We start from the raw sequence: 26,761 nt of genomic DNA on the forward strand, positions 1-26,761 counted from the left end.
TCTTCTTCCACCACTGCCACCGCCTCCTCTTCATCTGCGGCCCACCGGCGGGGGCCGCCCCGAAGCCCCGCCCTCTCCATCGCCTCCTGCATCATCACTTCCGGTAACCCCGCAAGCCGCCCGCTCCAGGACGCGGAATAGGAGAGGGGCGGGTAGGGAAAAAGTGGCAGTTTGCGTCACGACGTACGCAAAGACGTACGAAGCCGTCGCCAAGTAAGGGCAAAGACCTAGAGACGCGGAGGGAGAGCTAGGAGGAGATGGACTGGACCATATTTTTGGCTGTGATGGGGGGAGAGAGGAGAACTAAAGGGAGAAAAGGGAAATAAGGAAAGGATGAACTTAGATATATTGTTGGCTGTACGGCGGAGCGTGGTCTAGCGTTTGAAGTTTAAGGAAGGCTCGAGCCTACCCTCGACCTGGGACTGATACTCCCACAGAGGTCCGTCCGGTGGTTTGGTACGGCCTGGCCCACCGGACCTGCCAGAGCTCAGTCGGCCGCAGCTCAGCTGGGCGCCCGGCGCCGCCTCCTCCCAGCCTGCGGTAGGCTGCCGGGCTTCTGTGGGTGGGGGAAGGCTGGACTGATGCAGCGTGAGTGTAGAGAATGGAGACGCTGACTCCTGGCGCGGGAGACTGGGGGAAGGGGTTGGCTCCCCAGGGGCAGGGATGGGGGGGCGGGGTGCGACGTTGCTAGGAGACGAGCCTGTGTGACCCCTCCGCCCCCCCAGCCTCGCGAGGGCGGCTCGGTGTCACCGCCGCTGGCCTCGGCAACTTGCTAAGGGAAGCGGCTTGAGGGCCAGGAAGGGGAGCCCTGGTTTGGGAACGCTGAAATGCTGGTTTGGGGCCCATCTGAGACTTCTCAATCCTTTGGATTCCCGAATGTAAATGGGAGATTAGTAGGGGTAAATCCGGGGCGAGAGGCGTCTAGCTAAGGAAGGTTGACACAGACGAGTCCCCTACACGATACTGAGATTTTCTAAGATAATGAGAACCAGCTTCTTAAATCCCTCGGTCCGCCAAAGGCGTTGCTCCATGACTTTTTATTCGAGTCCGGGAGAAAGTTAAAAAGTAAATCAGTAAGATATCAGCAAGTGAGAAATGCCCCAAAGGTAGCAGTATCAGATGAAGTGGTAGAAGATGGGGGGAGGGCCACTCTAAATCGGATAAGTCTGTTCAGAGGAGGCCGGGTTTACGGAAGTCCGAGAAAAGAGGGAAGCTAGGGAATGAGCTTTCTAGGTGGAGAAAAGAACCAACGGGAAGGGATCTGAGGAAGGAAATGGCGAGAAGGCCATGTGCTTGGAGTAGAAAGGAAAGAACCAGAGCCAGAGTGGTCTGTGATGGAGAAGTGGCAGGGCCTGATCAAGCATAGCCTTTTAGCTCAAGGTGAGGGTTTGGCTGTTTTTTAAATGGAGGGTTTTAAGAAGGAGTGACCAGATCTGATTTACATTTTTAGAAAATCATTCTTGGCTACTGGATAGAGAAGGGTAGACGTAGTCAGACCTGCTAGGAGGCTGTTGCAGTAGGGCCAAGGGGGAGGTGACAGTAGTGTTGTATTCACGTTGGAAATGGAGAGAATTAAATTTGGAATGTACTCTGAAAGTCGAGCTTGCAGGACTTGCTGCCAAATTGGATGTGAAGTGTATGGGAAAGGAAGGAACCAAGGATGACTCCGCAGAGAAAATAGTTTGGAAGGCACTACTATTCTTTTGAACGTACTAGTTTTGATAAGTCTATTAATGGTCCAAGTAAAGATGTTGAGAAGTTAAATATACAAGTCAAGGGAAAACTCAGAGAGATAATAAATGTAGCAGTTTATTCCTGGATCACCTAAGAAGAGGGTGCAGATAAAGAGGAAGGCCTCTAAACTCCTTGGGGCTCTTTACATGTAGAGATGATCCAGAGAAGGAAAAGCCAGCAGAGGAGACTCTTCACACACACAAAGCCTCCAAGATAGAAGGAGGCCCCGTAATATCCTTGAATAATGGGACCCACCCTCATAATCATTGATACTCATTCTCAAAGGCCTGGCTCAGATCTCTTTCCTCCTTTCCTCTCCCAGCTGTCAGTGCTTTTGGACTCCTGCTTAGGTGATTTGTGTTCATTATAGCAAACCTTACTTTGCTTATTAATTGTTTATATGTCTGACTACCCTGTGAACTATTTCTTCTTTGTGCCCTGCTGGCTCCTATTTCAGAGCCTTGCCCATGGACCCAACATATAGGAACACTGTGTCCATAATGTATCAACCATGGACTTCAACAGCTTCTGACAAAGGTGCATTTGTCCCCGCTGTTGCTGCCACCTCCACCACTAGATATGGTTGATTTCATAAACTCTAGAAAGGGTATCAGAAGAATAATCAGAAGGCCTGGGTTTCAGTCTTGCATCTTTACTGACCAGCAGAATGGCCTTGAATAAGACCCTTTCCTTTGAGTTTAGGGGTTGGCCTAGATTACAGATTACAAACTGGTGAGACAGATATTGCCTGCAAACGTGGTTTGGCCCACAGATTGATTTAAATTATTTTTAAAAATTTACTTGCCAAATTTAAAAATCTGATTTTCAGCTTCATTTGAAAAATGAGACAATCTGGCAACACCAGCTTGAGGTTCCTACAGAGCAACAGTCAGCTGGAGCCAATGAGATTCTTCTCCCTTCCTCTACCAGCCTAACACCTGTGGGCATCTGATTTGCAGTTTTTTGGTCTAGAGCTCTGCTGTCCATATGTAGCCACAAGCTACATGTAGCTATTTAAATTTAAATGAAATAAAATTTAAAATGCAGTTCCTCAGATGTACTAACCATATTTCAGATGCCCAGTGCCAGTGGCTACCCTGTCGGACAGCGAAGATATAGAATATTTCCATCATTGAAGAACATTCTGTTGGTCATTGTTGGCCTGGAGAAACTCGAAGGTACTCTGGGTGCTAATCATTCTGCGCACTAAAGATGGACAGTCATTGCTCCTACTCTAAAGGAACTTTGTCTAGTAAAGAGCTCCCGTGCTTCTGCAGGTGGGGAAAGTTGCTTACTCAATAGGTGGAGGGTACTTGGAAACTCTCGTGAAGGCGGAGACCTCCTGTGCAGGGTGAGGGTTATATATCAGGTGGTTGGATCAAGGGTTAGGTGTATCTAGTGTTATATAACCAGAGCCCTTTTGTCTGTTTCTTAATCCAGTTTCTTGGGAAATTATCACAAAGAAGAGGTTTGAATGTTTTAATTTAAATGTTTTGTGTTCTCTTGACTTCCCTAGTTCCTACGAAGGGTTCAAATCCTGGGTAGTTACGAACGAATGACTGGGGTTGATCTTCAGCATTGACCAAGTTTTCACCCATTGCCAGCACATACACACAACACCCCAGACACACACCTCCTACTTCTGGTAACTTGTTCTCACTACCTCTGATTGACCCTTACCTTGTCTTTGTCTCTTAAAATATGATGATAAGGAAACAGTTGCTTCCATTTCTTTTGAATTGAGAGACTGAAACTTGGTTTCCATTTGGAGTTTCTATCCCTGAGGGGGCAAATTGCTGTACATCTCTTGGATACAAGAGCCTGATTGGAGTTCCCCTTACAAGTATAAGCTTGTGTGTGCTCCTGTGCTGATATATTTAGGATGAATATATGTGCCTTACATGATCTTGTTTGGGATAGTTTAGAAATCTTTCAGACATAAATATTTTTGGTTTTTCCCTGTCTTCTGAAGATTTCCCATGTTACGGGGCCTAACCTAATTTCTTTTCCTTTAGATAAAAATATGATATACCCTTTCCTCCCTGACCCGTATCTCTGACATACCATATTGTCAATTTCTGTGTAAAAAGATGCTGTTTCAGAGAATAGCCGTGGTATGATTAAGTACACCCCACAAGCATATCCTGAGATATACGAAACAGTGTGTGGCATTACACTTCCCCTTTTGGATTCTAGTAACCAAAAACTGAATCCAGGTCAGGAAACAAGTCCATGGGGCGTGTGTGGGGCAGGGAGATGGGGGCACTTGGTTTAGCTTGAAGGTTATTCAATTTAGGTAAGATGATACTGTATAGGATATGGGAATACATCAGAAAGTCGGGAAGGATAACGGATCTAGGAGAAAAGTGCACCCGAAGGATAAGCAAGGAGTAAGAGATAAAGGAAGAAAAATAGGAAGGGAAGCTTGCTCATGCCCTTGGTGTTGGCACCTGCATTGTATTTCCAGTAAGAAGTCTGCTCTGTGGTCTGAAGATAAGCGATGCCTCGGGCAGGGTTATTTACTCATACTGAAGAACAATAGCTCTTTACTGTGCAGGGATTATTAATGATCAGAGGGAAACAGCTTTAGGAAAATCCATTACTGCCACAAAGCGATAATTTCACCAGCAGGCAGCAAAGTTTAGCAGAGATAAAAGAGGCCTCACTGTTCCTCCTTTATTTCCTCCTTTTCAGGTAACATTTGCCTTTGTTAACTCCCAATGCTAAGTGATTTACATGGATTATTATGAACAATCCTCAAAACAACTCTTTGAAGAAGGTTCTGTTGTTTCCCCATTTTAAGAAACTGAGGCTCGGGAAGATTAATATCTTGCCTGATGTGGTGAAGTCAGGATTCAAACCCAGATCATTCCAGAGCCCATTAGTTCATTGTTTGTATTATATCTCCTGTCCTTTACATCTCTGGAAAAATTTTGAATGCCTAAAATCAAGGTAGTCATTCTCTATTCTGCTATCTGGGGCAAGAAAATCTGTTTGCTTTGACATTATAAGAATGCTTCAGTTCCCTGGAGGTTTTCCAAATGACAAAAGCTTTAAGTTATAATTTTTTAGGTTGGTTTTGAACCCTCATCATTTGGGTGCAATGGACCTTATTCCCCCAAAGGATTGTTTTTAAGAAAAAAAATATCAAAAACTCATTTTTTTATATGTTTGATTCTAAGCTTCCTGGAAATATAGTGTATCATTTCAGTCCTGTGGACAAACCCTAAGTGGCCTTAAGAGAACTTAAGAGCGAGGGTTATGTAACAGCTGTGTATACTGCCCTAGATGGAAGTGAGAAGACTGCCTCACCAAATAACACTTAATCTTCAATTCTCACCCTGACACCCACAGTGCCACTCTTGAAAACATCATTGTGAGGGTTAATTAGTATTTTTAAATGCTCTAGGGTCTTCTGTTGTGAAACCTGATCCAAATACCACTGCGTATATCTCAGGATGAGAATGGTAATTACTGGTGATTATTCTGTGTGGGTAAATTTTTTCTTCTAACAAATGTATTTCAAGCTCCAATTCTGGGCCAGGCCTAGGAGTGTAATGGATGAGACAGGGTCCCAGCCTGCTTCTCTCTTCCCCTCCCAAAACACACACAGTGGAGGAAGAAACATAAGTCAAACAGAAAATTACAATAGAGTAGAATGAACATTATGATAGGGGTATACACCAGAGCAGGGACGCTGACCCAGTGTGAAGAAGGCACCCCGTGAAAAGTGATGAAAGCCAAAGGATGAGAATCAGCAGTTAAGCAAAAAAAGAATATTTCAGTTGTATGGGTTGGGGCCTTCCATTTGGCAAAAAGAAGGAGTCCCAGATCTAAGAAGATAGGGCAGCAGGACACGGGATAGGTCACCACTGGTACATGGTGAACACATACGATGGATTTCACTGGGTGAGTTTCATTATCACCCTCCCCCAAAATCATAAAGTAGTTGGGAGAGAAATTTGACTACATTATATTCATTGGTTATGATTTTTAAAATTTACACCTAAGGACAGATCTTGAAAGAATGGAGTCTCCTTCCACCTGGGGTTTGAAAGTCAGTTAATTTCCCTTGCCTTTTCTGTCCCTTGTTTGTACTGCAACACTTTTTCTTCAGTAGAAGGCAAAGCCTCATGGGAGTGCAACATTTGGAATTTTGACATTCCTGAGACCAGAGTCATACTTCTATAAATTTCATCTGAGGAAAGGGAATTTTCATCTCTGCTCTTAAACTTCTAAGTGTTCGTGCAGTGATGCTTTTTCCAAAGGTGAAAGAAACTGTTCCAAAGGTGGGGAAAAGGGTGAAGTGGATAAAGCCCCTGGTCCTGGCAAATCTTCCTATAGGCCTCCTGCAAAACTAGATCTAGACATGCCAAGTATATAGACCCTTTCACTGTATTTTCATTCTCCAGAGCAAGTGGAAGAGTGAGTGGGTGGTGCTTTTTTTTTTTTTTTTCCCTAGGAAATTGATCACTGCCTGTTTGGAGTCCCCATTACTGACTCCAAAATAAAAACAGGGAAAAGCTTTCAGTCAGGGAAATAATCATTCAGCTTTTTTGGCTCTTAATCCCAGTTCTCCTGTCAGTTAGGTAGCATTAGGCAAGACTCTTCACCATCTGCAAGACTGGTAGAATCACAGGTACTTATGATACAGTTTGAAATCCAGCATGTTTTTAAAAATGTAAATCAGACCATGATACTCTTACTTGCTTAAAACCTACCACTGTCTTCCTTTTGCTCTTAGACTACAAATCAAACTCCTTTCCAAGGCCTACTCTCCCAGCCTGTGCTGGATTCTGTCCACCTGTGGTCCCACTTCCCCCATAGGCTCTCAATTGTATTAACACTGAGGTTGGTTCCCACCTCATAGCCTTTGTTCCTGCTGTTCTTTCTTCCTGCATCACCTTCCCCTGAACTCTTCCCATTAATAGGTTCCTGAACACCATTCAAGACTCAGCTCAAACGTCACTGACCACCCAAGATAACATAACCCCCACCTCTGCTCATTCATATCATATTACTGTTTCATTCCTTGAGAGCACGTATAACCAAAATTATACAAAAATTTTTCTTGTATATCATCTGCCTCTGCCACTAGGATATAAGCTCTAGGAGGACAGGGGACCGTGGCTGCTTGTTTATCACTGTATGCCTAGCCTGGCACATGGGCACTGAATAAATGTTGGATGGATGGATAGATGCTTGGGAGGAAAGAGTAAGACCTGCAGGGTAGTAGCACTGTCATGAGTGCTGGTATCTCTTATGTGATGTCAGCTCCTTTGGAGCGTCAGGGACAGGGTTGCCGCAGGGAACAGAAGAGCACAGCAGTCCAGTTAAGTGCACAGCCTCCTCTGAAGGTGCTGGTGTGTAACATCATTACTGAGGAAGGACAGTTGCAGGGGAGGGGCAGATGGTATATGGAAAACCTTATAAAAGGGTAATTGCAATTCAATCAGGGTGCAAAAAGAATGGTCTTTTGCTCTTTGTAGGAAGGGAGTAGAATTTAGTTCCCATTGTCACAACTGGCTAAGTTCTTTAAAGCAATCAGCAGACATTCAACCACATTTACTGAGATTGAGCAGCCTATTTAGTGATTAGAAGTTGGGGCTCTGACTCCACACTATCTGGTTTTGAATCCTGGCTCCACCTCTTCCTTGCCATGTGACCTTGCTCAAGTTACTTAACCTCTTTTGGCATCAGGTTCCTCCTTTGTAAAACAGGATAATGTAGTATTTACCTGATAGAACTGTGACGATTATGGGAGTTAATATATGTGTGTAAAGTACGTAGGAAGCCTAGCACAGAGGAAGTGCAAAGTAAATGTAGCTATTACTGTTATTATTATCATTCTTATCCTTATTATTATTCCTTTAATGAGCAAAATGCAGTCCCTGCCCTCCAGGAATTCAGAGACTCTGGGAAGAAAAAGACAGTGAAACTGCAAAAGAACAATAGCTGGATGTGATAGAAGCAGAGAAAAAGGTGCTCCAGAAAAGCCTGAGAATAAACTGGTGTCTACAAGTTGAGGTGGCCAGCAGAAAACAGGCATTCTAAGTGAAATGTTCAGCAGAACAAACACCACAGCAGGGTGCCTTATAGCTACAGTTCCCAGACTCAGGTTTTTGGGGACTCCACATCACAATTTCTGCTATTATTTACCTATGGTTTTTTGTTTTGTTTTGTTTTGTTTTTTTGGCCACACTGCGCAGCATGCCGGATCTTACCCCGACCAGGGATTGAACCCCATGCCCCCTGCAGTGGGAGCACAGTCTTAAGCACTGGACACCAGGGAAGTCCTGCCTATGTTTTAAACCAGCTTAAAAGTTTCTGTTATGTGTTTAAAGGTAGCTCTATATCACTACAAAATAGAAATCACTTTAAATCACGTGTTTGTTGGGCTATTAAAACACATTAAGGGATCACACTAAGAAAATAAATATTTTCTTGTACATCAAAAATTACCTCCCCAACCAGTCTTTGGGACACTTGCTTTAACGGAAACTTCTGACTATGACCTGAAGCCAAAATGTACTAGCAGCAATATTTGTCAGCCCTTTTTTAATGGTACAGGCTGCACATGGTAGGTGCTTGGTAATGAGTTTTATCCTGGCACTGTGTTTATGCATGAAATACGATTTGAAGAAAAGAGCCCAGTTTCCAGTCACAGTTCCTCCCAGGCACACTTCCTATCTCTTATCTTTCCTCATTCTGGGATTTGAGGGTTAAGGAAGTACAGAGCAGAATTTGAAGAAATATCAGTCTCAGAATAAAAGTTATAAAACTTTAACTGTAAAAATTCTTTAAGAACTGACTTCACAGGCAGTTGAGACTGAAGTTCAGTTGTGGTCCTCTAAACAATTTCATATTCCTGATGTCGACCATGGGAGAATCCCAGCAGACCCCACTGCATCAGGTCAACCCCTGATACTAGGGAAGAAGAAGAAGGTCTGACTCGGCCTTTCATCAATAGTGAGAGATCATTGATAGTTTTAGAGGAATAAAAGTTGGTTTCAAGCCATCATACCATAGGGAGGAAGACTCTCAGGGAAAAGTCACTTTTCCTAAACAAGTTGCTTCCTGGGAATAAAAATATAAACCAAAAAGAAGAGAGCTTTTTAACAATTTTTTAATTTATATGGCTGATTTTGTTTCTAGAATCACAAGCTTTGTAACAATGACTTGCGAATAGTACATAATGGAGAACACAGCTTTAGACTGTGGAAATCTTTTGGACTGTGTTTTCCGGATCACCTGATGTTGGCGAGGAAGACATCACTTATTTCCCTTTCAGGATTAGTTTTCAAAACACTTAAACGTTAAAGAGTTTTGAAAATGGTCTTATTAAATACCAATTGTTAGTTCTGCTTGTTACCTTAAATACCATACTTGCAGGGCGTGTGTATCAGCTTATGGTATGTGATCAGTTATAGTTTGAAGCTGTGGTTCAGACAGTAGTAAAAACAAAGAAATGAAAGTCAGACTTTGGAGAAGGTTGCTGCTGTTTTAATATGCCATACTGCCTTCACTTTCCTCCTTAAGTGTCATGCAGTCAAGGAAGTTTCTTCTGTTAATGACAGGGAAGTGAAGAAGTCATTAATAGAGGTTAGTTGCAGACTCTGTTCCTCACAGGAACTGACACATGTATTTTCATACGAAACCATGGAGTTTTAGGGAGAGCCAGAAACTCAGAAACCTGTTTCCTTACCAGGAAAAACATCATCAGTTCATCTGAGTTTTCATTACAATTAGCCACAATGCATGATGATCTCTCTTGGTTTATATGAATTCCTTTTAAGCATTTTTTCCTGTGAGGTATAATGGATATCAGAACGGATATCAGGTATGTCCTTTTAACTTTTGAATTGGGTGAAGTAGTGATTTCAAGCTTTTCATCAAATGGTTAAGCCTTGGTTCATTCCTCATTGCTTAAGAAAGGTCATCAGGGTCAGGGTAAGTAAGAGGTGCAATCATACTCAAAAGAGACATTCTCTCTAAGGTGAAGTCCTTGCAATTACTTAGAATTTCTAGATAAACACAGCTCCTTCCAGCTCCCATCTGCTTTCTTTAGCTGCCTAAATTCTCATAAGCTCAGGACCACCCTAAAGCATGCAGTCTCCATGTATTACCCCTCCCCCTTGGGTTGGAAATGGGTCTGTTCTCAAAGGGCAATGAGCAGCCTACTTCTCAACAGATGACCTGTTTGAGGAAAGCCCAGGACTCATAATGAGGTGTCCCAGTGCCTGGTCCTGCTACTCACTTGCTAAATCTGTCTTCCTTGTCTTCCCAGCCTGGTAATTTGTTAAAGGCAGTACAGTGTTCATTCTCCTAAATTTGACTAATCGCAATCCTCTAGTAGTGGGATTTTTTTTCATATCTTCTCTGAATTTCCTTTTTTTTAAATCGAGGTATAGTTGATTTACAATATTATATTAGCTTCAGGTGTACAACATAGTATATATATATATCACATCTTCTTTATCCATTCATCTGTTGATGGACACTTAGGTTGCTTCCCTATCTTGTCTGTTGTAAATAATGCTGCTGTGAACACTGGGTGCAGTTATCTTTTTGAATTAGTGTTTTTTTCAGATATGTACCCCAGGAGTGGAATTGCTGGATCATATGGTAATTCTATTTTTAGTTTTTTGAGGAACCTCCATACTGTTTTCCATAGTAGCTGCACCAAGTTGCATTCCCACCAACAGTTCCCTTTTCTCCACACCCTCGCCAACATTTGTTATTTATGTTCTTTTTGATGATAGCCATCTGACAGGTGTGAGGTGATATCTCATCATGGTTTTGATTTGCATCTCTCTGATGATTAGCAATGTTGAGCATCTTTTCATGTGACTGTTGGCCATCTCTGTGCCTTCTTTGGAAAAATGTCTATTCAGGTCTTCTGCCCATTTTTTAATCAGGTTGTTTTTTTGATGTTTAGTTGTATGAGCTGTTTATATATTTTGCATGTTAACCCCTTATTGGTCATATCATTTGCAAACATTTTCTCCGATTCAGTAGGTTGTCTTTTCATTTTGTCGATGGTTTCCTTTTCTGTGAAAAAGCTTATAAGTTTACTTAGGTCCCATTTGTTTAGTTTTGCTTTTGTTTCCTTTGTCTTAGAAGACAAGTAAAAAAAAACTTGCTACGATTTATGTCAAAGAGTGTTCTGCCTATGATTTCTCCTAGGAGTGTTATGGTTTTCAGTCCTATATTTAGGTCTTTAATCCATTTTGTGTTTATTTTTATAAATGATGTGTGATGCTATTTTGATAACTGTAGCTTGGTAGTATAGTCTGAAGTCAAGGAGCATGATACCTCCAGCTCTGTTCTTTCTGAAGGTGCTTTGGTTAATCAGAGTCTTTTGTGTTTCCATACAAATTTTAAAATTATTTGTTCTAGTTCTGTGAAAAATGCCACTGGTATTTTGACAGGGATTGCATTGAATCTGTAGATTGCCTTGGGTAGTATGGTCATTTTAACAATGTTAATTCTTCCAATCCAAGAACATGGTATATCTTTTCATCTGTTTGCATCCTCTTCAGTTTCTTTCATCAGTGCCTTATAGTTTTCTGAGTACAGGTCTTTTACCTCCTTGGTAGGTTTATTCTGAGATAGTTTATTCTTTTTGATATGATGCTAAATAGGATTGTTTCCTTGATTTCTCTTTCTGATAGTTTGTTGTTAGTATAGACAAGTGCAACAGATTTCTATATATTAATTTTGTATCCTGCAACGCTACTGAACTTATTGATGAGCTCTAGTAGTTTTCTGGTGGCATCTTTAGAATTTTTTATGTATGGTATCATGCCATCTGCAAACAGTGACAGTTTTACTTCTTCCTTTCCAATTTGCATTCCTTTTATTTCTTTTTCTTCTCTGATTGCTATGGCTAGGACTTCCAAAACTATGTTGAATTAAAAAATTGGTGAGAGTGGGCTGCTTTCAGCTTTTCATCATTGAGTATGTTACCTGTGGGTTTGTCATGTATGACCTTTATTATTTTGTGAGATGTCCCCTCTATGCCCACTTTCTGGGGAGTTTTTATCATAAATGGATGTTGAATTTTTTTTTTTTCACTTTTTTTTTTTTTTTTGACCACACCATGCAGCATGCAGGATATTAGTTCCCTGACCAGGGATCGAACCCATGCCCCCTGCAGTGGAAGCATGGAGTCTTAACCACTGGACCACCAGGGAAGTCCCAAATGGATGTTGAATTTTGTCAAAAGCTTTTTCTGCATCTGTTGAGATGATCTTATGATTTTTAATTTTTAATTTGTTGACATGGTGTATCACATTGATTGATTTGCAGATATTGAAATCCCACTTAATCATGGTGTATGATCCTTTTGGCGTCTTGTTGGATTCGGTTTGCTAATAATTTGTTGAGGATTCTTGCATCTACGTTCATCAGTGATATTGGCCTGTAATTATCTTTTTTTGTGATATCTTTGTCTGTTTTTGATATCAGGGTGATGCTGGCCTCATAGAATAAGTTCAGAAGTGTTCCTTCCTGTGGAATTTTTTGGAATAGTTTGAGAAGGATAGGTGTTAACTCTTCTCTAAATGTTTGGTAGATTTCACCTGTGAAGCCCTCTGGTCCTGGATTTTTGTTTGTTGGGAATTTTTAAATTACTGATTCAATGTCATTACTGGTAATTGGCCTGTTCATATTTTCTTTTTCTTTTTTTTGAATTTTATTTTATTTATCTTTTTATACAGCAGGTTCTTATTAGTTATCTATTTTATACATATTAGTGTATAGATGTCAATCCCAATCTCCCAATTCATCCCAGCACCACCCCCACCCCCCTCTGCCGCTTTCCCCCCTTGGTGTCCACATTTGTTCTCTACATATGTGTCTCTATTTCTGCCTTGCAAACTGGTTCATCTGTACCATTTTTCTGGATTCCACATATATGCGTTAATATACGATATTTGTTTTTCTCTTCCTGACTTACTTCACACAATATCACAGTCTCTAGGTCCATCCACATCTCTACAAATGACGCAATTTTGTTCCTTTTTATGGCTGAGTAATATTCCATTGTATATATGTACGACATCTTCTTTATCCATTCGTCTGTCGATGGACATTTAGGTTGCTTCCATGACCTGGCTATTGTAAATAGGGCTGCAGTGAACATTGGAGTGCATGTGTCTTTTTGAATTATGGTTTTCTCTGGGTATATGCCCAGTAGTGGGATTGTTGGGTCATATGGTAATTCTATTTTTAGTGGGTTTTTTTTTTTTTAAGAAACTACAATTATTTTTACTTAAAAATTTGTAAGTGAAATATTATATTTATTGCCTTATTTTTTAAACATCTTTATTGGAGTATAATTGCTTTACAATGTTGTGTTAGTTTCTGCTGTACAACACAGTGAATCAGCTATACATACACATATATCCCCATATCCCCTCCCTCTTGTGTCTCCCTCCCACCCTCCCTATCCCACCCCTCTAGGTGGTCACAAAGCACCGAGCTGATCTCCCTGTGCTATGCGGCTGCTTCCCACTAGCTATTTTACATTTGGTAGTGTATATATGTCAATGCCACCCTCTCACTTCGTCCCAGCTTACCCTTCCCCCTCCCCATGTCCTCAAGTCCATTCTCTACATCTGTGTCTTTATTCCTGTCCTGCCCCTAGGTTCTTCAGAACCTTTTTTTTTTAAATTTTTTAGATTCCATATATATGTGTTAGCATACGGTATTTGTTTTTCTCTTTCTGACTTACTTCACTCTGTATGACAGACTCTAGGTCCATCCACCTCACTACAGATAGTTCAATTTTGTTTCTTTTTATGGCTGAGTAATATTCCATTGTGTATATGTGCCATATCATCTTTATCCATTCATCTGTCAATGGACACTTAGGTTCTTCCATGTCCTGACTATTGTAAATAGTGCTGCAGTGAACATTGTGGTGCATGACTCTTTTTGAATTATGGTTTTCTCAGGGTATATGCCCAGTAGTGGGATTTCTGGGTCATATGGTAATTCTATTTTTAGTTTTCTAAGGAACCTCCATACTGTTCTCCATAGTGACTGTATCAATTTACATTCCCACCAACAGTTCAGGGGGGTTCCCTTTTCTCCACATCCTCTCCAGCATTTGTTGTTTGTAGATTTTCTGATGATGCCCATTCTAACCAGTGTGAGGTGATACCTCATTATAGTTTTGATTTGCATTTCTCTAATAATTAGTGATGTTGAGCAGCTTTTCATATGCCTCTTGACTATCTGTATGTCTTCTTTGGAGAAATGTCTATTTAGGTCTTCTGCCCATTTTTTGATTGGGTTGTTTGTATTTTTAATATTGAGCTGCAAGAGCTGTTTATATATTTTGGAGATTAATCCTTTGCAAATATTTTCTCCCATCCTGAGGGTTGTCTTTTTGTATTGTTTATAGTTTCCTTTGCTGTGCAAAAGCTTTTAAGTTTCATTAGGTCCCATTTGTTTATTTTTGGTTTTGTTTTCATTACTCTAGGAGGTGGGTCAAAAAAGATCTTGCTGTGATTTACGTCAGAGTGTTCTGACTACGTTTTCCTCTAAGTTTTATAGCGTCTGGTCTTACATTTAGCTCTTTAATCCATTTTGAGTTTATTTTTGTGTGTGGTGTTAGGGACTGTTCTAATTTCATTCTTTTACATGTAGCCGTCCAGTTTTCCCAACACCACTTATTGAAGAGACTGTCTTCTCTCCATTGTATATCCTTGCCTCCTTCATCATAGATTAGTTTACCATAGGTGCGTGGGTTTATCTCTGGGCTTTCTGTCCTGTTCCTGTTCTATATTTCTGTTTTTGTGCCAGTACCATACTGTCTCGATGACTGTAGTTTTGTAGTATAGTCTGAAATCAGGGAGTCTGATTCCTACAACTCTGTTTTTTACCCTCAAGATTCCTTTGTCTATTCAGGGTCTTTTGTGTCTCCACACAAATTTTAAGATTTTTTGTTCTAGTTCTGTAAAAAATGCCACTGGTAATTTCATACGGATTGCATTGAAATCCTAGATTGCTTTGGGTAGCATATTCATTTTCTCAATATTGATTCTTCCAATCCAAGAACCTGGAATATCTCTTCATCTGTTTGTGTCATCTTTGATTTCTTTCATCAGTGTCTTATAGTTTTCTGAGTACAGGTCTTTTACCTCCTTAGGTAGGTTTATTCCTATGTATTTTATTCTTTTTGTTGCAATGGTGAATGGGATTGTTTTCTTAATTTCTCTTTCTGATTTTTCATTGTTAGTGTATAGGAATGCAGGAGATTTCTGTGCATTAAGTTTGTATCCTGCAACTTTACCAAATTCATTGATTAGCTCTAGAAGTTTTCTGGTGGCATCTTTAGGATTATATATGTATAGTATCATGTCATCTGCAAACAGTGACAGTTTTACTTCTTCTTTTCCAATTTGTATTCCTTTTATTTCTTTTTCTTCTCTGATTGCCATGACTAGGACTTCCAAAACTATGTTGAATAATAGTGGCGATAGTGGACATCTGTGACTTGTTTCTGATCTTAGAGGAAATGCTTTCAGTTTTTCACCATTGAGAATGACGTTTGCTGTGGGTTTGTCGTATATGGCCTTTATTATGTTGAGATAGGTTCCCTCTGTGCCCACTTTCTGGAGACTTTTATCATGAATCAGTGTTGAATTTTGTCAAATGCTTTTTCTGCATCTATTGAGATGATCATATGGTTTTTATTCTTCAGTTTGTTAATATGGTGTATCACATTGATTGATTTGCATACATTGAAGAATCCTTGCATCCCTGGGATAAATCCCACTTGATCATGGTGTATGATCCTTTTAATGTGTTGTTGCATTCGGTTTGCTAGCATTTTGTTGAGAATTTTGCATCTATATTCATCAGTGATATTGGTCTGTAATTTTCTTTTTTTGTAGTATCTTTGACTGGTTTTGGTCTCAGGGTGATGGTGGCCTCGTAGAGTGAGTTTGGGAGTGTTCCTTCCTCTGCAATTTTTTGGAAGAGTTTGAGAAGGATGGGTGTGAGCTCTTCTCTAAATGTTTGATAAAATTCACCTGTGAAGCCATCTGGTCCTGGACTTTTGTTTGTTGGGAGATTTTTAATCACAGTTTCAATTTCATTACTTGTGATTGGTCTGTTCATATTTTCTATTTCTTCCTGGTTCAGTCTTGGAAGGTATACCTTTCTAAGAATTTGTCCATTTCTTCCAGGTTGTCCACGTTATTGGCATAGAGTTGCTTGTAGTAGTCTCTTATGATGCTTTGTATTTCTGCGGTGTCCATTGTAACTTCTCCTTTTTCATTTCTAATGTTATTGATTTGAGTCCTCTCCGTCCTTTTCTTGATGAGTCTGGCTAAAGGTTTATCAATTTTGTTTTTTTTCTCAGAGAACCAGCTTTTAGTTTTATTGATCTTTGCTGTTGTTTTGTTTCTATTTCATTTATTTCTGATCTGATCTTTATGATTTCTTTCCTTCTGCTAACTTTGGGTTTTGTTTGTTTTACTTTCTCTGGTTCCTTTAGGTGTAAGGTTAGATTCTTTGAGATTCTTCTTGTTTCTTGAGGTAGGATTGTATTGCTATAAACTTCCCTCCTAGAACTGCTTTTGTTGCATCCCATAAGTTTTGGATCGTTGTGTTTCATTGTCATTTGTCTCTAGGCATTGTTTTGATTTCCTCTATGATTTCTTCAGTGATCTCTTGGTTATGTAATAATGTATTGTTTAGCCTCCACGTGTTTGTGTTTTTTACGTTTTATTTCCCTGTAATTTATTTCTAATCTCATAGCGTTGTGGTCGGAAAAGATGCTTGATATGATTTCAATTTTCTTAAATTTACTGAGGCTTGATTTGTGACCCAAAATGTGATCTATCCTGGAGAATGTTCCGTGTGCACTTGAGAAGAACGTGTAATCTCCTGTTTTTGGATGGAATGTCCTATAAATATCAATTAAATCTATCTGGTCTATTGTGTCATTTAAAGCTTGTGTTTCCGTATTAATTTTCTGTCTGGATGATCTGTCCATTGGAAGTGAGGTGTTAAAGTCCCCCACTATTGTGTTACTGTCGATTTCCCCTTTTACGGCTGTTAGCATTCGCCTTATGTATTGAGGTGCTCCTATGTTGGGTGCGTATATATCTATAATTGTTATATCTTCGTCTTGGATTGACCCCTTGATCATTATGTAGTGTCCTTCCTTGTCTCTTGTAAGATTCTTTATTTTAAAGTCTATTTTATCTGATATGAGTATAGCTACTCCAGCTTTCTTTTGAGTTCCATTTGCATGGAATGTCTTTTTCCATCCCCTCACTTTCAGTCTGTATGTGTCCCTAGGTCTGAAGTGGTTCACTTGTAGACAGCATATATATGGGTCTTCTTTTTGTATCCATTCAGTGAGCCTGTGTCTTTTTGTTGGAGCATTTAATCCATTCACATGTAAGGTAATTATCGATGTGTATGTTCCTATTACCACTTTCTTAATTGTTTTAGGTTTCTTTTTGTAGGTCCTTTTCTTCCCTTGTGTTTCCCACTTAGAGAAGTTCCTTTAGCATTTGTTGTAGAGCAGGTTTGGTGGTGCTGAATTCTCTTAGCTTTTGCTTGTCTGCAAAGCTTTTGATTTCTCTATTGAATCTGAATGAGATCGTTGCTGGGTAAAGTAATCTTGGTTGTATGTTCTTCCCTTTCATCACTTTAAATATATCGTGCCACTCCCTTCTGGCTTGTAGAGTTTCTGCTGAGTAATCAGCTGTTAACCTTATGGGAGTTCCCTTGTATGTTATTTGGCATTTTCCCTTGTTGCTTTTAATAATTTTTCTTTGTCTTTAATTTTTGTCAATTTGATTACTATGTGTCTCGGCATGTTTCTCCTTGGGTTTATCCTGCCTGGGACTCTCTGCACTTCCTGGACTTGGGTGGCTATTTCCTTTCCCATGTTAGGGAAGTTTTCAACTATAATCTCTTCAAATATTTCCTCGGGTCGTTTCCCTCTCTCTTTTCCTTCTGGGACCTCTATAATGCTAATGTTAGTGCATTTAATGTTGTCCCAGAGGTCTCTTATGCTGTCTTCATTTCTTTTAATTCTTTTTTCTTTATTCTGTTCTGTGGCAGTGAATTCCACCATTCTGTCTTCCAGGTCACTTATCCGTTCTTCTGCCTCAGTTGTTCTGCTGTTGATTCCTTCTAGTGTATTTTTCATTTCAATTATTGTAATGTGCATCTCTGTTTGTTTGTTCTTTAATTCTTCTAGGTCTTTGTTAAACATTTCCTGCATCTTCTCGATCTTTGCCTCCATTCTGTTTCCGAGGTTCTGGATCATCTTCACTATCATTATTCTGAATTCTTTTTCTGGAAGGTTGCCTATCTCCACTTCATTTAGTTGTTTCTCTGGGTTTTTATCTTGTTCCTTCATCTGGTACATAGTCCTCTGCCTTTTCATTTTGTCTGTCTTTCTGCGAATGTGATTTACATCCCACAGGCTGCAGGATTGCAGATCTTCTTGCTTCTGCTGTCTGCCCTCTGGTGGATGAGGCTATCTAAGAGGCTTGTGCAAGCTTCCTGATGGGAGGGACTAGTGGTGGGTATAGCTGGGTGTTGCTCTGGTGGGCAGAGCTCAGTAAAACTTTAATCCGCTTGTCTGCTGATGGGTGGGGCTGGGTTCCCTCCCTGTTGGTTGTTTGGCCTGAGGAGACCCAGCACTGGAGCCTACAGGCTCTTTGGTGGGGCTAATGGTGGACTCTGGGAGGGCTAACACCAAGGAGTACTTCCCAGAACTTCTGCTGCTAGTGTTCTTGTCCTTGGGGTGAGCCACAGCTGCCCCCCACCTCTGCAGGAGACCCTCCAACACAAGCAGGTAGGTCTGGTTCAGTCTCCTACTGGGCCACTGCTCCTTTCCCCAGGTCCTGATGCTGACACTACATTGTGTGTGCCCTCCAAGAGTGGAGTCTCTGTTTTCCCCAGTCCTGTTGAAGTCCTGCAGTCAAATCCCGGAGGGGCCACAAGATGTTCAGTCATCAGAGAGATTTTCTGTTGTACTTATTATACAGTTCTTAGGTGGACAAGGAAGTAGACCAACAATTTTGAGAAATATTTTCAACAAGGTTATGATGAACTAAAAAACAGTTTGCAACCTGACAAACTCTGGGTGGAATTGAGCCTGCAGATTCATTTTATGTTTGGTACTCGCATTTTCAAAAATAAGGAATTACTGTCTTTTTTGAAGTTTCATATTTTAAAAATCTCGACTGCCACCTATTGTTAAGCTATCAGGAAATCTGGCACCCTTAGGCCCTCAATTCTACATGACAGCAGCTGGCTGGGGCAGAGTAGCAACTGTCCCCTTTCAAGGGGGGACATCTTCTCTAGTTGGCCACTGTCCCCACCCAGCCGGTTTCCCTCATTTTGTTACCTGCCAGGCTCCAGAGGCACTTGAGTTTGCAATCCCTGCATTAAACTCAAGTTCACACTTAACTGGAAAATTCAGTTATTCAAAATGTGGCTTCTCCTGTGCACTCAGGTTAGTGATGTAATTTTACCAGAATACACACTAAAAGCATCATTCCTAAGATATTCTGGCAAAGAATATACTGGTTTAAAGAACACTAAATGCGCATTTTGCTTTTGTCATGTTCATAAAAATGGCCATCATGGCAAACAGCAAGGTTGAGCAACCTTCAACCATGGGATGATGTACAAGGCCATCTAAGAGACTGCTGGTATTCATATAACACCGTTCTGGCAATGCTAGCAAACAGATCTGTTCAGAAAGAGCAGTTATTTCTAGACTAATTAAAGAGCTTGATTTTTAAAAATGTACAGCTGCCTCCCTGCCTACTGTCAAATTGAATTTTTATGCAAATTTTTCCTCTTCTATTTTGGTGGGTCGGAAGATGACAACGGCAACACGACAAGAAGTTCTTGGCCTCTACCGCAGAATTTTCAGGCTTGCGAGGAAATGGCAGGCTGCATCAGGGCAGATGGAAGACACCATTAAAGAAAAACAGTACATGTTAAATGAAGCCAGAACACTGTTTCAGAAAAACAAAAATGTAAGTAGGTTCTAGCTGGAGATTGCAAGGAGGAGAGCAATTTCTTGTGGTGCTTGTTCATTTCTTTTCTGTTCTAAAGTTGAGAGGACTGAGCAGCACAAGTCAGAGTGACAGAGTGTGGAGCAGGAAGGGGCCAGAGGCACAGCCTAGCTGGCTTGCCCAACCACTGAAAAGCAGAGCCCAGCCCGGGCTTCTCTCTCCACTCTTTTCAGGTCTCAGTCCAGCGGGTAAGTGGCTCAGCATCTTCAGAAGACCCCATGAGCCAGGTGACCTGAGTCAGGCCAATGAGAATTTTCAGGGTAGGATAGGTTCCTCACACACTGTGCCTGTTGTCAGCCACTCCCACAGGAGGTGTGCAGTTAAATTTGTTTTTTTTTTCGATTCATAAGCTATTCAGAGCCTCCAAGTATAAACCCATTCAGAGGGAAGAGAATAGGATTAAGACAGGGTTCCCTTCATAACTTAGCTTTGAACTAAAGCCTCTTTGGCTAGCAGAGAGACTTTGCCCTTTGGGACCTCAGAATTGGGTAAAATAGTGCCTCCATTTGCTAGTTGAACCCAGACACCAGGGAGCCAAAAACCATTCCAAGAGGCTTGATCTGACAAACCATAAAGCATCTAGCTGTCAGCTCCTTAGGAAGACTGCCTGGCCCTAAGCATGGAAGGAAGCTTTCAGCTCCTGACTTTTCTTGCCTTTTTCTCATTGATCTCATGGATTCAGCACTGTCACTGTTCACTTCGTGAAACTTCCTGACAATTTACTCTCTTTACTTTTCCCTCTCTGGCCCCATCTCAGTCTCCTTTTCTGCCCTGTCTTCTTCACACACACGCCTACCAGCTGTAAGCGTCCTCTGAGGTCAGCCCTCTGCACTGAGGCCCAGAGACCATGGTTCCAGATCCCATATCTTTACCTGTCATCAGCCACCTGCAGGAACTCACCACAAGCATAATAGCCTAAAGCAGAACTCATCTTTCCACAAGAACACCTCCCCTTCCCAGCTTTCCCATTTCTGTCATAGCTTCTGCCACTATTTTGTTACCCATTGCTCTCATTCTTTCATTCAACAAGTAGCTGAGTGTCTACCATGTTCCAAACACCAGACTACACATCAGGGATATAACTGAGCAAAACCGAGACAGGGTCTCTGAAAGATGTTTCAGAGTTAGATAGAAAGAAATGTAAAATTACAATTGGGGTAGTGCTACACAAGAAACCGTCTCAATCTACAATATCCTTCCCTTCTCATAATCCCTGAAGTCTCCCTGCTTTTTTTTTTTCCCCCCCAAGTGACAGGCAGCAATGGCTGCTATTTTTTTTTTAATTAATTAATTTATTTATATTTTTGGCTGTGTTGGGTCTTCGTTTCTGTGCAAGGGCTTCCTCTAGTTGCGGCAAGCGGGGGCCACTCTTCATCGCGGTGCGCGGGCCTCTCACTATCGCGGCCTCTGTTGTCGCGGAGCACAGGCTCCAGACGCGCAGGCTCAGTAATTGTGGCTCACGGGCCCAGTTGCTCCGCGGCATGTGGGACCTTCCCACACAGGGCTCGAACCCGTGTCCCCTGCATTGGCAGGCAGATTCTCAACCACTGCGCCACCAGGGAAGCCCAGTCTCCCTGCTTTTAATACCAACCTGCTTGTGAACTTTTTCTGCTCTTACCATAGACCATGCATACCACATCAGAGTGTATGTACCCCCCAAGGTCCTGAAATAGTCCTTTGAGGAATAGAAGTAAAATACTGTAAGTGCTGTTTCTATATATTTTTATTGCTCTTTTAAAAATGTCTATTTTATATATATTTATAATGGAATTATTAATATCTTTAATAAACTTATAAATACACATATGGGGCTCAGAAATTTTTTTTTTTTTTTTTTTTTGGCCACACTGTGTGGCACGTGGGATCTTAGTGCCCTGACCAGGGATCGAACCCAGGCCACGGCAGTGAAAGTGCCAAGTCCTAACCACTGGACCACCAGGGAATTCTCAGGGCTCAGAAATTTTTTATTGAAAGAAGTAGATGATCAAAAATTTGCAGACCACTGAGCTATACCTACCCCTAATTAGTTGGTGATATTTTCTTTTTTTTTTTCTTGTTTGTTTCATTTATATTGGTATGGTCTCCTTAACTAGATTGTCAGTTCCTTGAGCACATAGACAGTTTCTTATCCTTTTCTAGTGTATCTCGTGGGCCCTGCCTTGTGGTTGTCACTAAATTAATGAGCATTTACAAATACTTTGATTCAGCTGATCTTCTCCAGGAAGTCTTCCTCCAGTTCTCTGCCCTCACCCAACCCCATGATGGCCACCTACTCTGCTATATAGGAATCTGTATAGCAGTCTGTAGCAGTCATTGCCCTTGTTGATTATATACCATTGTGTCAGAGTTGTTCTGCCAAGGTAATATCCTTGATAGTTGAAGGCAGGGACCATGGCCTCACAGTGTCTAGTCTGGTGCTGGGGATATCATAGTAGTATGTGCCCAGTAAACCTTTGCAGGTTCACTCACCTAACTACTGCCCAAGACCCTTTGGGTTTTCAGTTAAGGCAATAATAATCCTTCATTTGCCTCTGCTTGAATTGGCCCAATGTGGTGTGAGCCAGAGGGAGGTGTATTTGCCAGCGGTGAAGCCCGCGTGCCTAGAGCCTGTGTGCCGCAACAAGAGAAGCCCCCGCAATGAGAAGCCTGCATGCCTCAACGAAGAGTAGCCCCTGCTCGCCGCAACTAGAGAAAGCCCACGTGCAGCAACGGAGACCCAACACAGCCAAAAATAAATAAAATAAATAAATTTATAAAAAATAAAGTACATACTTGTTTTACCATGTATTAGAAAGAAAACAGTATCAGATAATTTTGCAAGTACTGTGCTTAGAGAGTCCATTTAAAGAAAAAGTTTAATATTAGTATAGGTAGTTGTGAATATGGCAGAATCGTGCAGGCAGCCTCTGAATGACTGATTTGGAGAACTCTAACCCAACTTGTTCAAATGGACAGCTGGAGCCCCAGGAGCCCTCAGCCCCCTTAACCACATCTTTATTAGGGGCTTCTTTCTTCTTAATCCCTCATGTAGACATAAGTAGTCTCCTGTAACCTCACTTGCTATAAGTGCTTAATAATAACCCAAAGGTATCTCATTAATTGGTCTAAATCCTAATGAGCAAATGAGAACATGGAAATCTACTCCCAACGTGGACATCAGAGCAATAGCTTCTGAGAAATACAGAGGTCAGAAAGCTGAGCCTCTGTCCCAAGGGACTCAGCTGTGGTTCTTTCTATGTGTTGCAGTTTCTGGAACTTTATTCCAAGAGGTACCATAGGACAGAATGCCCTTGGAATTTCCAAGCCACAACGGCCCCAACTTCACTGTGGGTGTCATCTGGGGCTGATGCAATCCCAGCTCTGCTTTGAGGCCCACTTACAAACTCTTAGCAGAGGCATGTGTTGACTCATTTTCCATCCTCGGAGTGAAACGGTTTCTCCCCTTCTCCTCCCTGGCTTTCTGCTTTTCAGAATGAACTTTTCATTCCTTTACTTGAAGTTGGACTACCACAGTTTAACTGTTTTGAAATTTCAAATGTCATTTCTTTTCCTCGCTAATGAGCAAGACAGTTTACAGTTCAAAATAGAAGGTGGATCATTCTCCAATATCTTACTCGGGGTTTCTAGACAGCACTTGCTGATAATTGGGTTACTTGAAAGTAACTTGATCAACAAGGGGAGGGTATGAAGAAGCACTGTTGTTCATTGTCGGTGGGAATATAATTTATAGATTGTTCTTAGGAATGTAAATTGGTACAGCCTCTTAGAGGGTAATTTGAATCTACAGGGAATATCTGTGAGAATTAAAAAAGCATGAACCCTTTAACCTAGCAGTTCTCTCTCTAGGAAATGATCTTTCAAATATATTTGCATGTGAGCCAAAAAAATTTTTAGAGGGATCCACTGTTTATAATGGCAAAAGATTGGAAATAACCTAAATGTCCATCAGTAGAAGATTGGTTAAATTATAATACAGCCTTATGTTGGAATTTTGTGCAGCTGTTAAAAAGAATGGGGCAGCTCTGTATGTGTAAATATAGAAGGAGCTTCAAGTTGTTAGTGAAAAGGCAAGGTTCAGAACTTTCATTTTTATAAGAAAAAATGCTAAGTTTACAGAGGTATACTTATATATGCATAGAATATCCCTGGAAGAACAAACAAGAAACTTCTGATAATTGTTGTCTCTGAGAAGGGGAACTGGGAGACAGGAAGAAGAGGGAGACTTTGTTTTACATTATATCCATTTGTATTATTTGAATTATTTTTACCATGTGCTTGTATTATCTACCTCAATAATTTTTAAAAGTTAAATCCACAGGAAATTTTATACTAAATTGCTTTTGATTTTTCAAATTACCAATATTTAATTTAGTGGCTAATGAACTGAAAAAAGTTTAAGAAAATGTGTACCTATACTTTATGTAGCATTGGAAAGATGCTAACAATCTCACCTATTTTTCCCTTTTAATAGCTTACAGACACAGACCTGATTAAACAGTGTATAGATGAGTGCACAGCCAGGATTGAAATTGGACTGCATTACCAGATTCCTTATCCAAGGCCAGTAAGTGTGACTCCAGTTAACATGTGGTGTGTACTTATCCTTGTCAACCCAGTTATTTCCAAGAATGTGTACCAAGAGGGCTAGTGTTTGCTGAGAAGTCTAGAGCTACTGTAGCAGGCATGTTGGAAATAAGCTACCCTTGCGTGGCCACCAGCCCATCACAACAGACTAAAATGTCAATTGAACGCCTGATTTCTCCTACTTGAACAACTTTCCCTTATATGGAAGGGAAAGCCAGCTCACATTTACATAGCTTTCTCTTCTGACTTTCACCTTTTTTATGGAAATATTTTTATTTTCCTTATTGTAAAACACAGGTTTATTAATGAAAGAATAAAATTCAAATATTAAAGGAATTAATAAGGTAGAAAGTGAAAATTGTCAAAAATTCTCACCCTGTGGAAGTGACCACTCTAACTGTTGAGTGGGACCATATGAAATTGCCAATATTCTACTCTTGACCTACAAAAACAGCAATTTTATATTGTATTGGCTCAGCCTAACAGTTTGGTAATATATCCTTTTAGTCTTTTTTTCTATACTCATGTACATACATTTTCTTTACTTAAAGTACATGGGACCCTAGGCATACTGTTTATCGCCTATTTATTTTACTTCCTCTCTTTTGGATATCTTTTAAAATGGATGCATTGTATCCTATTGTAAGAATATGCCATAATTTAACCAGCACCCTTTCACTAGACATTTATGTTGGTCCCAGTTTTCCACTATGCAAAGAACATCTTTGTGTATACACTTTTTTCCTCACCTTCTTTGGACTCTCATCTCACTGTGTGATCTGTGGTTTTTTCCTCCATGCAGGAAATACGGCAAAGACGAGCACAAGCTTTGGAATCATACAGATCTGGGTTCAAATCCTGGTTCTACCACTTAATGTATAATCTTGAGCAAGTTATTTAACCTGAACCTCCATTTTCTCATCTGTGAATATTAGAATAATAATTCTCTATGAGATTATATTGAGGATTAATGTGTATAAGGACTATAAGGAATAATGAGTCAGTATAGAGTTAGCACTTAGCAGAGAGCATGGTACTTAGTAAATCTTCAGTGAATATAAGCTGCTGCAATGATTATAATTCTTAATATTTTTTTTATTATTATTATTATTATTATTATTATTATTATTATTATTATTCAGATTCATCTACCTCCTATGGGCCTTACCCCACTACGAGGCCGGGGACTTCGAAGCCAGGAGAAATTGAGGAAATTTTCCAAACCACTATATCTCAAGTCTCACGATGAAGTTTCCTAACCCAGAAAAAAAAGTTTTTTTCTGAGAATGATGAGCGAACTAGGCCTTAAATGTAAACCAGACAGCAAAGCTCTTCTTGATTAGCAGCAAAAATCCAAATATCTTCTTAAAACCTTCGAAATACTGGTACTCACCCCATGATGTGTGCTCACACATCACTACAGTTTGTCAGGATCTTGCTGCCTGAGTGGACAACACTAACCCTAGAGGTCATGGACCTTAAATCCTCACTGAAGCATCATTTGGAAACAAGACTAAGGCCTGTGGGCAGAAGACTGAAGGGTGACAAAGCTCTTCAAGGGAATGCCGATCACCAGACATGCCAGCTGATATGAAGAAATTAGCCAGTTGCTGGAAGTTCTCATGGCTACTATAAAACTATATACCACCCCTCAGAATATTTTTAGGCTTTTTTTTTCAAGTTATAGATTTGCTTAAAAGTGGGCTTTTTGTGTGTGCTTTGTTGTCTTTTGACGCTTCCAATTTCCACATAAACTCCCCTTAAAAAGCGCATCATTGGATCAATCATGGTTTTTCATTGAAATTTTATGAGACCCATCTCTGCCCCAGACATACACATACACAAAAGTTCATGTCTTAGGTAAATGCATATGTTTAGTTTATCTTAAAGCCTATGATTACTTTGGATACACTTAGGATCTGAAAGGCTCACTAGAAACTCATACTGCATTCATTATGAGAATTTTACATTAACATAATTAGAAAGTACATGAGCTAAGCTGGCTTTCAAATTATATCCAGACTGAAACGGGACAAGTAGAGATCAAAACACAAAGGACTTATACCCCTGCATGTGTGGATACAGGTGAGTTTCCCATGGCAGTTCATTTGTACGTCAGCGTCATTCCCTCTTACCTCCAAAGGGGCTGGGTAATCACCAATAAAGAAAAATCTCTAGTGATTTTGGTCTCTCTGTACTGTTTTCCAGAATGGCCTTGTGATCCTCAAAAGCAGCAGTTGATAACTTCCTGCCCATACCTAGATTTAGGATTCACTTGTCACACAGATTCTCTAATTTAAAATATGTATATTTCAATTTCAAAACCCGTTCCTGTGAGCAGGAACATACTTTTTCATGCTCAGGATAAGTAA

At 40.6% G+C, this 26,761-nt stretch overlaps 1 protein-coding gene across 7 annotated transcripts; it reads left to right on the top strand.

The window, feature by feature from the left end:
• LYRM1 (LYR motif containing 1) lies at positions 1-26,161 on the top strand. 7 transcript variants are annotated; one of them, XM_068523745.1, is made up of 5 exons: positions 221-540; positions 2,810-2,912; positions 19,608-19,766; positions 24,277-24,369; positions 25,532-26,161. In XM_068523745.1, exons 3-5 carry the CDS (start codon positions 19,608-19,610, stop codon positions 25,646-25,648), a joined length of 369 nt encoding a protein of 122 aa, XP_068379846.1. In that variant the 5' UTR covers positions 221-540; positions 2,810-2,912; the 3' UTR covers positions 25,649-26,161. The 7 variants fall into 7 exon arrangements, with proteins under 7 accessions (XP_068379849.1, XP_068379850.1, XP_068379846.1 ...); XM_068523751.1 differs by lacking the exon at positions 25,532-26,161 and adding an exon at positions 25,192-25,426 and having other exon boundaries at positions 24,277-24,395; XM_068523748.1 differs by lacking the exons at positions 221-540; positions 2,810-2,912 and adding an exon at positions 1-103.
• The last annotated feature ends 600 nt before the right edge of the window (positions 26,162-26,761 follow it).

This window comes from Eschrichtius robustus, chromosome 16 (assembly GCF_028021215.1).
Source record: "Eschrichtius robustus isolate mEscRob2 chromosome 16, mEscRob2.pri, whole genome shotgun sequence".
NCBI lineage: Eukaryota > Metazoa > Chordata > Mammalia > Artiodactyla > Eschrichtiidae > Eschrichtius > Eschrichtius robustus.

What these genes read in the sequence shown, in the direction of transcription:
- LYRM1 (XM_068523748.1), top strand. Translation starts at nt 19,608, where the DNA reads ATGACAACGGCAACACGACAAGAAGTTCTTGGCCTCTACCGCAGAATT. An exon ending in TGTTTCAGAAAAACAAAAAT is followed by an intron (nt 19,767 to 24,276) that starts GTAAGTAGGTTC and finishes CCCTTTTAATAG; the next exon opens with CTTACAGACACAGACCTGAT. An exon ending in AGATTCCTTATCCAAGGCCA is followed by an intron (nt 24,370 to 25,531) that starts GTAAGTGTGACT and finishes ATTATTATTCAG; the next exon opens with ATTCATCTACCTCCTATGGG.